General features: G+C 40.9%; 1 protein-coding gene across 1 annotated transcript in view; it reads left to right on the forward strand.

Annotated features, from left to right (window-relative positions):
• The window catches only part of LOC146309491 (E3 ubiquitin-protein ligase rnf213-alpha-like), a 35,101-nt gene extending 21,444 nt beyond the window's left edge, over positions 1–13,657 (forward strand). Inside the window, exons 36-66 of the mRNA XM_084745205.1 lie at positions 98–228; positions 323–480; positions 580–786; positions 2,007–2,194; positions 2,323–2,443; positions 2,569–2,669; positions 2,752–2,934; positions 3,094–3,260; positions 3,359–3,461; positions 3,572–3,686; positions 3,836–4,037; positions 4,183–4,370; positions 4,638–4,760; positions 4,867–4,977; positions 5,160–5,402; positions 5,490–5,565; positions 5,670–5,704; positions 5,793–5,893; positions 5,982–6,138; positions 6,338–6,512; positions 7,439–7,533; positions 7,664–7,915; positions 8,906–9,038; positions 9,350–9,433; positions 9,523–9,703; positions 10,856–11,057; positions 11,155–11,232; positions 11,685–11,882; positions 12,114–12,203; positions 12,340–12,518; positions 12,983–13,657. Coding sequence (XP_084601331.1) covers positions 98–228; positions 323–480; positions 580–786; positions 2,007–2,194; positions 2,323–2,443; positions 2,569–2,669; positions 2,752–2,934; positions 3,094–3,260; positions 3,359–3,461; positions 3,572–3,686; positions 3,836–4,037; positions 4,183–4,370; positions 4,638–4,760; positions 4,867–4,977; positions 5,160–5,402; positions 5,490–5,565; positions 5,670–5,704; positions 5,793–5,893; positions 5,982–6,138; positions 6,338–6,512; positions 7,439–7,533; positions 7,664–7,915; positions 8,906–9,038; positions 9,350–9,433; positions 9,523–9,703; positions 10,856–11,057; positions 11,155–11,232; positions 11,685–11,882; positions 12,114–12,203; positions 12,340–12,518; positions 12,983–13,136 — 4,531 coding nt within the window. The 3' untranslated portion in view covers positions 13,137–13,657. The remainder of the gene's footprint in view (positions 1–97; positions 229–322; positions 481–579; positions 787–2,006; positions 2,195–2,322; positions 2,444–2,568; positions 2,670–2,751; positions 2,935–3,093; positions 3,261–3,358; positions 3,462–3,571; positions 3,687–3,835; positions 4,038–4,182; positions 4,371–4,637; positions 4,761–4,866; positions 4,978–5,159; positions 5,403–5,489; positions 5,566–5,669; positions 5,705–5,792; positions 5,894–5,981; positions 6,139–6,337; positions 6,513–7,438; positions 7,534–7,663; positions 7,916–8,905; positions 9,039–9,349; positions 9,434–9,522; positions 9,704–10,855; positions 11,058–11,154; positions 11,233–11,684; positions 11,883–12,113; positions 12,204–12,339; positions 12,519–12,982) is intronic.
• Positions 13,658–14,988: the final 1,331 nt, after the last annotated feature.

A 14,988-nucleotide genomic window follows, 5' to 3' on the forward strand; every position in this document is an offset into this window, starting at 1 on the left:
GTGATGGTTAACGTTGCACTTTGCATAATCCTATAACCAATAATATTTAATATACCGTTCACTTTGCACATTTCTTTTTTGTGTGTTTTTTTCACAGCTCTGAGACAAGAACAATCCTTGTACAGAACTATATTGGCCAAGACAGGAACATGACCTGCAGCATGCCCTTCAGTTGGAGGATCAAGAACTACCTGGAGGAGCTCTGGGTTCATGCACTTCAACATGAAGGTAAAGGCCTTATCAAGTTCTCTCCATAATTTGCATGTCGCTACTGGTGGCATCGTGACTTTTTGCTTTTATACTGAATGTGTATGTCTGTTAGGCCAAACTCAACTGGAGTTTGATGAGTTCTTCTGGAAGACACCACTTGGACGATACATTGCGAAAGCAGACCCTGACATGCAGGCAGAGTTTTTTCACCGCTACCTTCAGGATTTCATCTGCATGACGATGAACGTGACTTGTCAGGAAGATCTGCAGGTTATTTTGCTGTAATACTTAAAGTCCTCAAATTTCATGCTACATCTGTATGATGCTGTGTGCATGCATATACTAACAGCACATTGTTTGCCTGTCTAGCTCCTGTGTGGTGCCTTGAATTGTTGTGTCAGTGAGCTGCGATTGCAGCTCATGGCTGTGGAAACAGTGACATCTCTTCCGTGGGTCCATGCTGCCTATCATGAGTTCAAGAACCGACTGCAGAACTTCTCCAGAATGATCTGTATTGAGCCCCAGGTGACCCGGCACCTCGTGGAGAATCATCTCTCCAGAGATGGGGATGAACTGGTGAGCATCTAATGACAAGTATTTCAAACAATGCTTTTCTTTCTCTGCTTCATTCAGAGTTTTTGAATTTGGCATCCGTGACAAGAATTTTAAAGCCTTTAGTTTTGCATTATGGGGGTTGCCATGTTGGTTGTGTGGAACCAGACGATGTGCAGTACCAATGAGAGCATGGAGCTGGTGGGTGATGCACTGTGAGTTTGACAGAGCTTGGGTTTGGCTTGTCTGTTCAGCAGGAAATAATTGTGGCCTGGCTGGTCGCAATTTTACTCATATTACAACGATAAACTAAAATGTGTTTCTGAAAACATTTTAAGCAAGAAATGGGCAATGTAGTCACAAAATATCAATCCATATTTGATCAGCACTGCCTAGTTTTACAGTTTTGGGAGGCGCCATTGGCACCTGGAAACACAATGGCAGCCGCTTGGTTGTGTCTAGATGTAAACTCCCCTTTTTCTAACCTAATGAGGTGATTTTTGTCCTTACCCAGATCTTAACTGCAGCATTGTTAAATTTTAAAACGCAATTAGTTTGTGGAAAATGCACAAAGAAGAAACAGTGCATACAAATCTAGTGAGAGTTTAGCAAATCTTGGATTCTAGACACGACCCAGCTGCTTGTTCACCATTTTTCTTGTTTTACAAGTAACCACTTAATGGATAATGTTTCTAAAAACAAGAAATAGGCAATGTAGAAACAGAATATTGATCCATGGCAAGAATGAATGCAATGGCAAGCCCTGTGTGTTGCACTTGACTGACTCACTGAGAATGGCCTGTCAGTCACATGGTAGCTCTGCCCTAAAGCATATCCCAATTTTATTTTACGAGGACCATATCATTTACAAAATGAACATCATTCTGTATAGAAGAAGACTTGAAACTAGCTCTTTTTGTATGAGACTCAGAACTGTTGGACTTCTTTTTGCAGCCAGTGGAGTTGCCACCTGCTGGCCATTAGAAAGAATGCAGGTTTAAGGCTTTGGCTTCAATTTTCAGACCCAGAAGCTCCATCCTTCTGCTGTCTATAATATATACAATATCTATCTTTGGTCTCCTCTTTTTAGCATTGAGAGTAATTACAGAAACACTGTTGAAGTGATTTTATGCTTATGAGGAGAGGGTCCACTCCACTCTCCATGTACTTAAGCTTTTACATGATTTATGTTGCCCTTTTAGTGGTCTGTGATTTGTAGTGATGATATTCCCCCTGTCTCCAAGGTGCTCGATGTGTATGCTGCTTTTGCATGTGTGGAGTACCTTGAGCCCACAGTCCTGGACACAGATGCCCAAAGACAGGCCTGGCTCAGGCAGGTCAAAAAACTTCAGGTTCCCATTGAGTTGATCTGCTCAGAGGACAGTGTAAGACGCTACGGAGAGAGGAGCAAGGCGATTGTCCAAAGAGTCCAGTAAGTCAAAAATGTTCAAGTGATCCAAGTGTATATCTTGTATATGCTGAGGTATTTAGGTTTTCCTTAGAAACTACTTTAACCGTATTAAGTTAGATGTTTATTGGTTTGTGTTTCTTTGTTCTCAGAGCTGGATGGAATCGGATATTTTCACTCTCTCTGTTTGTGGAGCACATGTTGTTGGGCATTGAGGAGGTGGAAAAGAAGCTGACACCTTTAGTTTTGAAGCATACAAGAGGGCTTGGCCAGGTCAGTCTGGGTTCTTTATATTTGCCTGAACTTTCCTGAAATCAATTGCCAAAAAACTGCATTCATAATAACCACAACAATTCCTGTATCCATTAACAAATGTATTATATCTGCTCTCTCATAAGATACTGGAAAAAAACTCAGACCTCAAAACCCATCAGGCATTTCAGGCTGTCATTCATTTGCTCAAAACCTGCAAAGATGGAGCTGTCGAACTCATCTTCAGGTAGAAATTCAGTTTTGTATCTTCTGCACTTTATCAGAATCTCCCCTACGGTGCTTAACCTGTTCTTATTTTTTTTATCCAGGTTTGGTCTTAAGCTTTGCCCAGTGTGTATGGGAGACCCCCAAGATCCGCTCTGCCTGCCATGTGAACACATCTACTGTGTAGCCTGTATCAGACAGTGGCTGGTACCCGGTCAGATGTACTGTCCCCTCTGCATGCAGCCAGTAGACGATGACTTCCCCATGGTTCCTTCAGACAACATAAGGTTGGTAACTGCATGTGGATTAGAGCTACAGGAACTGATTTTAATGTCCTCCTCTGATGGACCATGTCCTCTTATCAGCCCCTTAATAAGATCACTGTATTATTATGCTGTGTAAATCTGGCTTGTAATAAATTGTCTCTGTCTCTTATTTTTATGTAGGATTCTAGTCAACCAACATGCTCGATTCAGGAAGCAGTGCAATGCGTTCTTCATTGACCTGGTGTCCACTGTGTGCTTCAAGGACAACTCTCCCCCCAGTTCAGATATCATCCTCCATTTGTTGTCCTTTCTCATGGTGGAGGCCAACACGGTTCCCATTATCAGACGTAGGACACTGTTCTAACTCTGGGCCACTTGTGTGTCCATGTCTCCTCGTATATGTTTTGGCAACTCTGACTAACGTGTTATTTTGTTTATTTGCCAGCTAATCGACAAATGCTGACAAAGATGCTCTCTCCATTTGATGACTCTTTGGATAAAAATCCGGTGGTTCGCTCAGTGGTGCTCAAACTCCTGCTGAAGTACAGGTGAGGTGCTAATGTTGCACATTGCATGCACAAGGCTTTCTTACATTTACAAGCATCTTACACTTTTTGTGATGTTTCTCATTTTTGTGTTAATTGTACTATTTCTGAAGCTTCGATGAAGTTAAAGGTTACCTGCAGCAGCATCTGGTGGCAGTTGAGCAGAGCAACCTCTTGGAGCCATCAGACAAAACTGAACTCTACGTGTTGTACATTAACTGCCTGGAGGTACACATGAATTCAGACTCTACTGAATATTTTGCAATAAAACATTTCCCTGTTAAGATAAATAAAATGTCAATGTGCCAATCACATGCAGATTTTAGTATATGACTTTTTTTCATAGGGTATAATCTTGTTTTTTTCATTTTGTCCAGGATTCCATGTTTGATAGGCTGCAGTTCAGGTCCGCTGCAGACCAGCAGATGTGTCTGCAGGAAGAAAAGGACTTCCTCATGGACTACCTGAACATACAGTCTGCTGAAACAGCTACTGTGGAGTATCTGCAGCAGGTGGCCAGAGTGCGTATGGACCTGGATATGGCTGCTAGTCTCATTGTGGAAGAACTGAGAGCCACAGGTGTGTAATTCTGATGAAATACAGTATTGGTGTCTCACATACTATCAGATAGGGAAAAATTGATTAGTTAGGTCTAAACATTCGTGATTGGTGCATGTGTCATTCATTGTGCAAAAACATTCTTCTCTGTTTTTAATCATACCAGCGGCTCAAAGGAGTGAAACCAAAGCCTTCCTGACCAGTGTAGTGGACTTGTGCAGGCGCAGTGGAAACAACTGGTATCGTGTCTACTTGATCCGTAAGATCTGCAGCCAGTATGGAGTGGAGTTTGTCCAGAAACTCCTCAGAGTGGATTCAGTGCACTGGCTCTTCCCTGAAGAAGTTCTGCAAAAGGTTCAGTTGTCCACAGTGTGATTTTCAGTGTGGGGCTTGTACCCAACTCGGCTATTTGTCATATGAATCAGATTTGGCTGTTGAATCACAGTTTTGTGATTTGTAGCCATTTTGAAACACGTTTTGTAAAGTTTACAACCACGCTGTTGCTCCTGCATTAATCTTGCGTAGCCAGATCTCCACACTTCATTGACTTTTGGGTGGCAGGTTGTATTCTAAATATAATGCTAGCAGTTAATAGTGTGGTTCAATTTTCATTACCCCCAGAGTGAAGAAGCCACCCCAATAGACCAGTATCTTGTGTGTGGTCAGCACTACAAGACTATCAGAGATGCTGTTGCAAAGGTCATTATGGAAGGCAAAGTGGACAGACTGGATGAGACTTGCGAGGTAATTTTCCATCACTTTACTTGTTGGTACCGCAGCATCAGGTCAGAACTCTTTTGTGTACGTGTTTACATGAGTATCTTGTTGCACTTTTTCTTTTTCTTCATAGGGGTGCGGATGTTTACCACAGTGGACAACCGCTTATCTTCTGTTGGCGCTGTACAGAGAAGTCACTACTCTCTACAGAGAAGCCAATGCTAGCTTCCATCCCAAGCCTGAGGTAAACGCTTACGTTAAGACCTAATGAGCTGCTCCTATATAATCTGTCATATTTCAAGTTGTTTTCAAGTCATGTCTTTCTTGCAATTGGGAAATGCATCAAAAACAAGTCCTAATGCAGTGCAGGTTTCTTCTGTGTTTGTAAAATACATATATTCACAGTGTGTATCTTTGTACCTACAGCAACTGAAAGCCCTCACTGATTACATCCAGACCTCCAAGTTTCTTGCCAAACCAGAGGTGAACGCCTTCGCTCACGCTCTGGTGACCAACCAACTCGGGCCTTTGGCTGTTCGTCCCAGGACCTCTGGTGCCCTGTGTGTGTTGATGGACTTAACTATTCACCTGGCTGCAGTCTTGCTCTGCGGGAACCAGGGGATCTTAGCTCCCCTGCAGCAGCTGGCCATGGCACCTGCCAACATGCAGGTATATTTATTGTGATCTGCTTTCAGTGTCGGCAACTAGCCCTCCTTTTCTTTGAAGTGAATTCAATGTTTTTATCTGTTGGTACAGAGAGCCTTCTTGCCAACCATGGCAGATGATATGTTAGGGGTGGCTCAACAAGCTCTGGGACATCTCCAGTGGTACAGTAAGTAACAGACTGTAGACTCTCATATATGAAACATGTCAGTTGAAAAGTCTGTGCAGCCAAGTTTACATTTTTTGGTCATTTTTGATGTACTCTTATTATAGATTGTCCAAATGGTCACCCCTGCACCATTGGAGAGGTATGTCCTATTCAGTCTGACTCATAATAAGTTTGTAATGACCCTTTTTTTTGTGGTATTCTTTTATATTATAAAATCTTGTTTCTAGTGCGGTCAGCCCATGGAAAAAAGTACTTGTTTAGACTGTGGCGCTGAGATTGGAGGAATCAACCACCAGGCTGTGCAGGGATTTCAGGCTGTTCGGTTGCAGTAAGTGGTCTTTAAGTTAATTTGCTGTGGAAATGTAATACAGAAGAAAGTTACAGTTTGTTTTTATTAATTAATTGTCTTCTGACAGGGGCGACCGTACTCAGCCAGGCCACATCCTCGGCGACCCCCGTCGCAGGGACAATCCAGACATGCTGGACACAAAGAGCCTTTCCCCTGTTCCCTTCACTGTTGTCCGCATGCTCACTCACATGGCCATGCTGCTTGGTGTAGGCAGCCACCTACAGGTAGGCTGGACAAAATAATGCATTCAATTCTGATGGAGATTTCCCCATGCAATGTATCCTGAATGTCTAAAGGTGCAGTTGTAGGTGACAGCAAAGCTCATAAACCCATCAGTCTGCTGTTGTAGTACTGTTTATATTCTGCTGTTTCCATTGAAGTGGGAGAAGTCTGACCAGTTGTCCCATTTCTTTGTGTTTCTAGTCTATTTCTGCCATCATCAAGCCTCAGGTCCCTGACCCAGCTGCATTTCTACTTGCTCACCTGCGAAAGGACTTGGAACATCTTATTAAATCCCTGGGTAAGGGGACAGATGACACAGTCAGCGCTGTTCACCTGCTCGTCAGCAGCCTCCTGCAACCCCACCAGCAACAGCAATGTAAGGAACAACTAACAACAAACCTGCTGTAAAACTATTATGTGTTGTGTTAATATTTGGAAAAATACCAAAGCTTGTGTCCGCCAATATAGTGCAGTTAAGTTTCTGTTTTCACCTCTGTTCTAAAGATAATGCAAACACGTTTCTGAAGTTTGTTGCTCCTGAACCGTCTCCTATCTTGTTACTGTACATTTATAAGCTGCATGTCAGTGACTGAAAAAATGGCAAAAGAGGAAGGGGTGTCCTCTAGTGGTAAAAATTGGGTGGTGTTCATTTTTCAATTTATGCATACAAATAGGATGTTATAAAGTTGTTATAACAGAATCATTTAAGTTTGATACTGATGTTGGGTGGGGGGGTGATGTTTTCTTTATTAAAGAATATTTTTATATATAGTATATGCATATTAAAATTAAGAATAAACATACGCATTGCCAACCAATTGTAGAAATGAACAAAGGGGAAGCAAAGAAATGAATAACAATAAAATAAATAGCTATCAGTAAATTGCTGAACACTTTAATACTGTCAGTGACAGTATATATCTATATATGTCTTTAAGGTCAAAGGTCAGCTTCATTGTAACATCATGTTCAGCTCTCGTATCTATCTGCTGTATTGTAAAAATGTTTGTTTCTCACTGGAAATTATTCAGTGGAGTCATATGTGTCAATATAGTGGCAAATACCGTTGATTAAATTCCTTCAAAGTTTCTACTACATATGCTATACGAGTCTGGACAGACATGGGTGTAAACTGCCACTTAACTGGTTGGCGGAGGCATACAACAATGAGACAGTAGTTCTAGTCTTATTTGTTTTGAGTTATTTGTTCTGCTTACCTAGGCTACAGTTTGGCTCTCTAGTTAAACACTAGATTGACTGGATTACCTTCTACTGTTAAACACAGCTGGTCTTTCCTTCCAGGGCCTGTTCCTTATGACAATCTGCTCTCCAGCAAAGAGGCTAGGAATGGATGGGAAATCGAAGTGAGCAATGCAATCATCACACCTCAGCTGAAGGTAGAAATACTTCTGTCTATGTATTTATTCTAAAAGGGAACAATTAAGTCTAATTACAGTTAATAACTGCCTGTTTGGAAGAGACCTGCATACAACACGTTGTTTTCTTCTGTCATTTTCACCTCTACAGCACTTGGATCGACAGCTTAAGGAAGTGAACACATTCATCCGGACTGACTCTCGCATCTCTGCCAACCCAATCATGAAGCTCTTGTTTGGCGATCCTCGTCTCTTCTTGGCCTCACTTCCCGAAAACTCGCTGATCCACGGGTCTGCTGTGTGGAGCTGCAGGGAGAAAGTGTCTCTTCTGAGCCTCACCCACATTGTAGAGCAGCATGATGGCAAAGACACCCTGCCTGTGCTCTGGAGATTTCTGCACAAGGTAAGAAAATGGGGACCAAACGTGCAAGTCCACTTTTAGAAGACCATAAAGAAGAATCCTGTGCCATAGACTCACAAGTCAGTCTCTAAGCATTTAACCCAAAAAAAACTGAGGACAGTCTCCCAGCTTTTGTTGCTAAAAGTGTGTAAAAACTATTAGAGCGTTAGAAACTGCACTGCAAACCAACCCTAAAGTCTTTACTGTTGTTAACCTACTAGTGAATACAATGAGGGGAGAGTGTTGTTTCTGCTAAGGCATAAAAAAATGCAATAGCCATGTGTTTGTTGGTGGTCATTATCGCCACTGTTCAAGCAACTACCTTGCATTTAGAAATCCCCACAGAAGCTGTAGCAGTAGCAACTCTCTATAGCAAGTTTTTTGCCCCGGATTTTGCCAATCAAGTTACCCAACTTGCGAGGAAGAGTACAGGAATCACTCAGGGCTGAAAAAGCATCCTCCAAATCCTAATTCATCTTTTCAGCTGTAAAATTACTGGTCACCAGTCCAAGATAATGCATGCATAGCCTAACATAACAACAGTATTTATTAAAAAGCAAATGATTGAGTTAGCACATTACAATACAGCAATTTAGCAGCATTTTTTATGTGAACATTATTAAGGGAATGATAACCAGTTTAATAATACCTACTTTTGCAACACTATATATATTAATAGGAAACTAATGTTAATATTCTTTTGTTCCTCTGACTTTCTTGTATCTCAAGACTCTCTGATTCATGAAAACCAGTGTTAAAATCACAACTTATTCTGTATGTTATCTGTAAATTAACTATATCAGCCACAGGACAGTGAGTGACTCTACCTGGTCTAAATGAGTGCTAATCAAAGTTTCACAGCGTTGCAAAGCAAATGAATTCCTGCAGTTTGACCATTTCTTAACTGTTATCTATATTGTTATCTTTACGGCAGGTCTATAAAGTACATTTACTTTCAGTAGAAAGACAGCTTTTCTTTATTTTTCTTTTTAGGAAGCAGAGCTGCGACTGGTGAAGCAGCTTCCTGACATCCTCACACTCCAGAGAGATCTGGTCAAGAAGTTTCAAAACGTCACTGAGCTGACTTTTGGCAGCATAGACGAATTCCTCAGCAGTCAGAAAGCAGGTACTGAAGCTGACTGTCTCCACCGGCAGTTCTCAACTTTTTCAACTGTATGACTCACTTACACAAGAGATGCAAAGTTCCACGCAGGTCCTAATTACCTCTTTCTCGGAAATGTCACAGTGAAATAGCTGGCACGGTGCAGTTTAAAAACCTGCCTGCCAAAGAATGAGTTGTTTTAACCTGGAAGGAGACAATGATTGAGTATTCTTAAAAGAACAAAATGTCTTCCACACGTGATGAGGACAACTTTTAACTCAACTATTATGTGTGTACGCACTGGATTCAGTTTTTCTCGCTCTTCATGTGTGCAGTTTCGCTGAAAGCCTGGTATGAGAAACACATCAGAATCTTTCTGACAACCTGGAATCAGCTCAGAGTGTCGCTGGCAACAAATGGTGAATACAGACACTAACTGTACATACAATACTCTTTGTTAAAGTCCAACTTCGTGATCTGACTTGAATTGAAATGTTTTGTCGTTCAGGTGAGATTAAGATCCCGGCTGAGTTCTGCCAAAAGGACCTGGACTTCAACAGTGACTTCAAGGTGCTGTTACCACGCCGACAAGGCCCAGGCCTGTGCTCTACAGCCCTCGTCAGCTACCTCATCGCCCTGCACAATGACCTGGTCTACTGTGTGGATAAACACACCGGAGAGGAAACCAGGTGGGGGCGCTCACGCCACATTTTTCCCACTTGTTGGGCTGTAAGAAGACAGTGTGTGAACTTCTTCTTCACTAGTATTATAGTAGTAGTTTTAGTGAGATGTTGTCAAAAGCGTAGTAAGATAACTTTTTAATGATCAATTCATTGCCAGAAAGTAATGAAAACAGAATAAAAAGCATGTTTGCAGAAACACTGGGCAAGGAGACATTTACAAACAAATTTCCTCTTATTTTTGTTTGTATCCATGATTTCTTCTTAATGTATTAGTGCCCATTGATTTCTGGAATTCACCAAATGTTTTATTTTGCTCTTGTCTCAGGTAAGAAAAAAGTGGTTGAAAGCACTTTTACCACAGTAAGAAAAAATCTTCCTGTTTTCACAGCCCACTAATTGTTTGGCCGACACAAGGACACTCAAGTTGAAAAAATAAAAATGAAATTAAGTATTTATACTTATTATTATCATGTTATCCTTTATATATAATTGTGTTTTAGAATTTAAATATCTGTAGTTATCTGTAGAAGATTTGGACCTGCATATTTTTTAAATCTTCTAACATCTACTGTATTTCCTGCTTACAGATATTTGCTGCTTTTATCTATTTAACACCTTCTTAAATTCAGTAGTTTAGTCAGAGGAAAAAAAGGAGTAATTTGTAGATGTCTATGGAGCCTATAAACTGACTTCTAGCTTTAATGTTTATTCCTTTGCTCACCGACCATTTGTTCAAAAAAATAAAAAATTGACCAAAAAAGTTTTATTTTTAACTCCTTCGCTTATTCACTTCCTTCACTGTACGTCTTTGTGCTGATGTGGCATTTCTTGGCATTTAACCTCAATTTCATTACTGCTAAAGTTACTCAAAGAGCCTTTTTTGGTGGCATGTTATAGTTTGGCACATGTCAGAGTATTTTCACATGGCACAACACCTGCCCTTATATTGTGTTTAGGGGCCGCTACCTATGCTAATAAGAAACAATTGGTTACGCCCTGTAAGATCAGATTTGGATGTTTAAGAATGGTTGGTGCATCTGGAGTTGACTTACTTTTCTCTTACCAGAAAATTAGAGAAGAAAAAGAGAAATTTAAGAGAATGTTGCTGCATGAAGCCCACTGGCTCTTGGTTGACTGGTTGTTTATCCCTCCCTCTAGCTACAAAGTGAGCCCTGCGGATCTGACTGACCTACATGTGATTCGGTATGAGCTGGAGAGGGACCTGATGCCCCTGGTTCTGTCCAACACTCAGTACAGCATCGAGAGAGGCCAGGAAACTCTTCACGAGTACGACTTGCCCAAGATCCAGCAGCAGATCGTCTCTCGCTTCTTACTAGGCAAACCTCTCATCACTCTCAATGTGAGCGAATGGAAAAAAAAAACACAGAAAAAAAATGACTCCTGTTTGTTTGGAAATTTTTTTAAATATTCCTGTTGCTTCTGTCCCTTTTCCACAGGGTATTCCAACACTGGTGAACAGACACGACCGCAACTACGAGATTATCCTGAGGGACGTCAAAGCCAAAGTCCCGCAGGTAAGTTGTGGTAATACAATACACTCTAAAGGTGCTAAGTAGACCCATAAAGTTTGTCCTCATAGCAGAACCCTTTTTGTTTTAGGTAGAACCTTTAATAAAGGTTCCACTTCACCCACCCAGTGCCTTTTTATGTTATGGCACATTTATGTTAAAGGCTTTTTCAAGGATCTCATAAGCCTTGAAGAATTTTGTTCTTCCGATAAGGGTTCTTTGGAGGAAAAAGATTCTTAATAATACCTTTAGTCTTAAAAAGAACCCCTTGAGAAACCCTTTCTTCAAAAGAGGATTCTTTAGAAGCAAATAGTTCTGGGTAGAACCTCAGCCTTTCAGGAAGAACCCTTGTTTCAAAGAGTGTAGGTGTCCCACTGGAACTCTCATTCATTCATCACGTATTATATCAAACATGTTGCCTCGATGAGATGATCTGACGTGTGTCTCCGTGCCAACAGGAGCCTCTGCAGACTCTCACCCTGTTTGCTGTGGCTGGGGAGCTGCACTCCTACAGCGAGGTGTGCGAGGCCTTGTCCACGCTGGAAGTGGCTCTTGGTTTCCTCGCCATGACTGGGGGAGAGCCTCACACGCAGCTGTCCGCCTACCTGGAGGAGGTGCTGCAGATGGAAAACCAGATGGCTCCGCATATCCTCAAGGTCAGCCTATTTTATTGTGTCCCACGTTCTCTCACTTCCACAGGATGAACAGTCAGTTGTGTTACTTTGTATATGAACAATTTGCCAGACATGCCCTTGAGAGCAACTGTATTGTTATCTGACTTTTAGTGCCAACATACTAACTCCTTGACTACTGGAGGTAAATGAAGAAGGGCTTGTTGCCATGTTGTTGTGAGATAAATCTTAATGTTCTCCTTGTTTTGCCCACAGGCCCTGAGCATGTGCTGTCTGAAGCATTGTGTGGCTTTGTGGCAGCTGCTGGCCTCACTCAAATCAGAAAATATGCTGCGGCTCAAGAGGGTAAGCATCACAAAACAAAACAGATACAGTACAGACGTGGTAGTCGCAGTATTACAGGTGACTTAATAATATAACTTATGTGAAAAAGACCAATTTTAATACATTTCTTTCTCCATGTGTTCCCTGTGTTCTTCAGGATCCGTTTGTGGAAGTCTCAGAGCAGTACAAACAGGCCCTGGGTGAGGACGAGCACAGGCTGCTGACCGGCTTCTTTTCCAAGAACAGCGCTGACGGTTTCCTGCTGGAGATGCACGAGTTCCTGGTGCTGGTCCTCAAAAAGCCCAATGCACTTGAAACCTTCAGGCCCGACTGGGGGTAAAACGCAATGTTTTTTTTAATTAAATTGTTCGTGATTTGTTAATCTCTGCAAATCAGATTAAATTGCTTTTATTTACCAGATTTACAAAAGGTTAAGTGCCATGGGGTCGGACAATTGCATTTCTTATTTCTGACCTGGAAAGTTATGTATTTAAGTGTGTAAAATAAAGTACCTTTTTTTTACTTTTTTATCTACTTAAATAGTCTGATGAGCCTGTGTTTACATTTTCCCAGTAGTATGTTAGCCAGCCGTAAAAAGCAAGAGGAGATATTTCTTTTCGTCTATTTTTGACATTGTATTTTATGGTAAACTCCACTTTTGTCCGTATGGGTCTCCAAAGTCAACAAAGTATGAAAGTTCTTTGTAGTAGCTTTAAGTAAAACAAAGAAAAAAATGGGAATATGTGTGTTTGTGTGTGTGTAAGTGTGATGCATAAAATATATGTTTTGTCTCTGAACAGCCTGAAAGACACACTCGTGTCTTACATGGAGCGTAAAGACTTGGACATTCCCCCCGACGTGGAGGAGTTCTTCCCAGAGGAGATCCTGCTGTCCCACTATGTTGAAGCCTGGAAGTTCATCGTGGCCTTCAAGCAGGAGCGTCAGAGACAATGAAAACGAAATGAAAGGGTTGTTTGTTTGTCTACCTTCTTTTTGATATCTTGATCAAATCAGAAGTTTACAATCATGTCAATCATGACTTGACAGTATTGAAATAATATACATGTGCGATATAATCGTTATTTTACACATATTTATGCAGATAAAATGTGCCTTTTTCAGAGCACTTAAGTTGAGCTTCATAGTGCCACAGAATAAGTGTGCAGTTCACATTTACAGCTCACCTGTCTGAAGATATGAGCGTTAAAAGTTTTTCTTTTTGTTTAATTATCTGTTCTTGTTTTGTATTACTTTTCCTTCTTACTAAGCATCAACATGTACAGTTTCCGTACAGTTGAAGTCTTCTTTCTTGCACTTTGCTTGTGATGTGAATTTGTCTGTCCCGAAAAATCTGAATTCTACTCAGGTACAAAATGTGGAAAAAACTCTGGGGACTGAAAATCAAGCTGGCCTAAGTCACTTTATCAAGTAAAATTTGTCATTTCCATTCCTTTTTTATATCACTGTTCATGATGTGTTGTAAGTTTGAACAAGTTGCAACTGCCTGAAACAACTATAAAGTTAATTTTCTTTTGTTTTGACTGTTTTCCCTTTATCAGATGTTAATCATATTTACAAAATGCAGAATACCCTGTTAGTCTCATTTTCCTGATTACTTATTTTTTATGTGTGCTTGGTAAAACATACTTTAAATAAAGCTTAAATGTTACCTTGTGTTGTGGTTGTTAGTGGGACAATACATGTTTCAAATATGGCATTTTATTCACCTCATGCTGGTGTGTCAGTGGTCTCGGCGTTGCCTCCACCTGGCAAACCACTGAGTAATATCAACTTAATTTGTCCAAATATTTGTCAATAATGTACAACAATACACTTACATTTTTTGGTGTATTGTACTGGATTATTTCCTCATTCAGCAATAAATTAATGAAATGTTGATGTCATGCTTATATTCACGTCCTTTGACACTAAACTCATTTATGGGCATGAAGTAAGCAGGTTAAAAACAAAACATACTTTCTTACTTACTATGAGTGATTTCTGGCTATAACAGTAATTTTGAGATATCCATCTCTGACATTTCTGTTGCCATCCCTGTACAATCAGGATGAATGAAATTTCACTTTTGGTGCTTTCATCACTGGAAAATGTCATTTAAACAAAAATTAACAATAGTGTCTGGTTCATGGTGATGGAGATGAGTATCAACGTTAGAGGTGGGCCTGAGCAGAGCAGGGCGCTACTGGAAATGTCCACTGGCGGCTGAATAACATCACAGGATGAGTATTGCTGGAACTCAGAAATGTGTATTTATTTACAGCTGAGTAGATCTAAATTAAGTTGTGTTTGTGTTTCTTTAAAGAGAGTATTATACAGTAGATTCTCAATTGCATTGCTACTGTAGGTCACAAAAATGACTCCTTATTTACATGTTACATCACTGCCAAACGCCAACAGAGGCGATCCATGATTGAGCGCTCAGGAAATGGCTGGCTGCCTAAGGTTACGTGACTTTCTGACCCTCTGTTGGTGGGAGCTCAATGTGTTTCTGATCAGGCTGATGAAAATGATAAGCGCAAGACAGCCACAGGACTGGTGCTGGACGGATCCTTAATTCAATTTCCTCTATACCAAAGCAGTGTTTAGCATAACAATGACAAATGGAAGCATGCGCCTGTGAAAGTAAACCATGCCAGCGACCACCCTCTGGGAGTCTGGCAGTCAAACGACATCCAGAAGAGTAGTCCCAGATTTCACCCAAATACCATTAAGTTTTTGCTTTATCTCGCTGGCATGATGAAGCAAAGAATCTAATCTATAAATCATGATGAAACAGATAAAACCC

Source organism: Lutjanus erythropterus, chromosome 19 (assembly GCF_056507025.1).
Source record: "Lutjanus erythropterus isolate fLutEry1 chromosome 19, fLutEry1.hap2, whole genome shotgun sequence".
NCBI classification, from domain to species: domain Eukaryota; kingdom Metazoa; phylum Chordata; class Actinopteri; order Lutjaniformes; family Lutjanidae; genus Lutjanus; species Lutjanus erythropterus.